This window comes from Suillus subalutaceus (genome assembly GCF_016647625.1).
Source record: "Suillus subalutaceus strain FC151 chromosome Unknown DFJ58scaffold_13, whole genome shotgun sequence".
Classification (NCBI taxonomy): domain Eukaryota; kingdom Fungi; phylum Basidiomycota; class Agaricomycetes; order Boletales; family Suillaceae; genus Suillus; species Suillus subalutaceus.
Window position 1 is genome coordinate 134,645 of NW_024540262.1, and position 2,008 is coordinate 136,652.

Consider the following 2,008-nt stretch of genomic DNA (forward strand, 5'->3'; position numbering starts at 1 on the left):
TAGATTTTGATGGTAGGGCCTAGGCAGGGGGCATGACTTCACAACTGGACCCAGATTGGGCCAAGAGGCTTGAACAATATCCATTGCCTTCTGGCATTGTGCGAGGATTTCCTCATTTGAGAAATACCTATTGCGTGATTTTTCCACTTTAAATAATACTCATGCTGACTCCTTTCCATCAGGTGATTGCAACTAGCCATGATCTGCGGATATGAAGTCCACCACCATCAAAGAAGCCCCTTCCCCTTTGGCATATGGAGTGGTGCTGGTGTTTTTGTGCACCCATCTTGACTTCCCTTCAATCATTAGCATAGAATGTGCTTTCATCATGGAACCAGACACATAAGGGCTGCTCAGCACCACAGATTTCCTCAAGGTTTGTTCCCCAGGAACACATTTTTCCTTCCTCTGCAGCCCATCCATGAGCTTCATCCAGTGCTTTGCAGTTGAGAGGGAGATTGTTTTCTTCAACTTCAGTCGCATTTTGACTTCCTCCCTGTCCAGATACTTGTCATATACCATATATCCGGTTACAGATCCGATGATCTGGATCTCAGATCTGATCCAGATCCGATGAACATATCCGTCGTCCGGTCCACAGATCCGCTTTGATTCTTATTTCATTTCCTGTTCATATAACTCTAACTATCGTTCATCTCCCTTTCGGTATTCCTGTACACCGGTATACCGGTTATCCTTTACTTCCGCTTTGCTTACTGATCCGCTATGCTTACTGATCCATCCAACTTACCAATACGCTCCACTTAGACTTTGCTTATACTTTCGTACATAGCCTCGCACCTTTGCTTATTGATCATTCCGTTAGCTATCCGTAGTATATAAACCTTTGTATATGCGCTGTAGTAGATCAGTTCGAATATCATCTTAGATTGCACTCATTCCGTCTGGACTCTAAGTCCCTCCGTTATCCTTCCGGACTTGAGTACGCTACTCTTGTCTACTCCGAGACTTAGGATAGATTCCTATAGTCTACATATCCGCCTCTGTCTTCGGACAGTCCTCACCCGTTAGTTTCTAGTCCGGATCCGATCCGGATTGGCCGTTACTCTATACACGCAATACTTTAGCTCTCTGAAATAAGGGGCAAGACTCGGGAAAGGGGCACAGCGCACGAGCTGAGGCCGAAGCCCTTCGGATCCGATACTACTTGAGTACGGTCTTAACAATACTCCACAACATCCTGTGCTTGGACATAGGCACCAATGGATTGAAAATGTTCGTGGATCTCATTGGCAAGGTCATCAGTAAGTCGAGATATTGTCCACATGCCATATGGATTGATAGGCACATTGACACAATTGTTAATATAGGCTTTCATCACCTCACAAAGATCACGGGCCCACCAACTCGACATTCCCTTTCTGTTTGCAGTCAGTAATGATGCTGCCATCCAAGCCTCATATCCAGGAGAGGAGGAGTTTGTGTAATGCATGAGGAATGTCACCATTGATTTAAGCCGTCCTTTAGTCCAGTTGTCCAGGCCAGGGTCCTTGTAGCCTCTCCCAGTGTCCCGGCAGGGTTTCAGTATGTTCCTGAGGTCTTGAAGTGCAGTTGCGCACTTTACGACTCTAGGTGCTTTCCGAAGCTCCCATGCAAGTCCTGCGCTGCTCTGTGGGCCCTCTGGACATGTTCCAGGTGCCACATCCACCCTGATGCCTTGCTCACTCTCGATTCCATCCTCTAGAGCCTCGGCTTCAAAGATATCACTATCCTCATCAAGACTACCCTCACAATCATCCTCACAACAGTCATATTCTAGCCCACAAATGTGTTCGGCATCATTCACTGTGACTTCTGGCTCGTTTGACTCAGAGTTATGGTCACAATTGGCTGTGGTGAAGATTTTGTCAAGAGCCGGGATAGAAGGTGATAGAGGTGATTCTTGCTGTGCTATAATCTTTGCAGTGTCAAGGAATAGGTCTACAGGCTAATGTTAAGACCGTACTCAAGATCAATCAGGAGTACAAAGATAATCACTGGTCTTCAG

At 46.3% G+C, this 2,008-nt stretch overlaps 1 protein-coding gene across 1 annotated transcript; it reads right to left on the reverse strand.

Annotated features, from left to right (window-relative positions):
- Positions 1–1,180: 1,180 nt before the first annotated feature.
- DFJ58DRAFT_653650 (uncharacterized protein) lies at positions 1,181–1,612 on the reverse strand (the record flags this gene model as incomplete). Its single annotated transcript, XM_041381755.1, has 1 exon — positions 1,181–1,612. A coding segment is annotated over one exon (432 nt), but the record flags the coding sequence as incomplete, so codon positions are not given.
- Between the last annotated feature and the right edge of the window lie 396 nt (positions 1,613–2,008).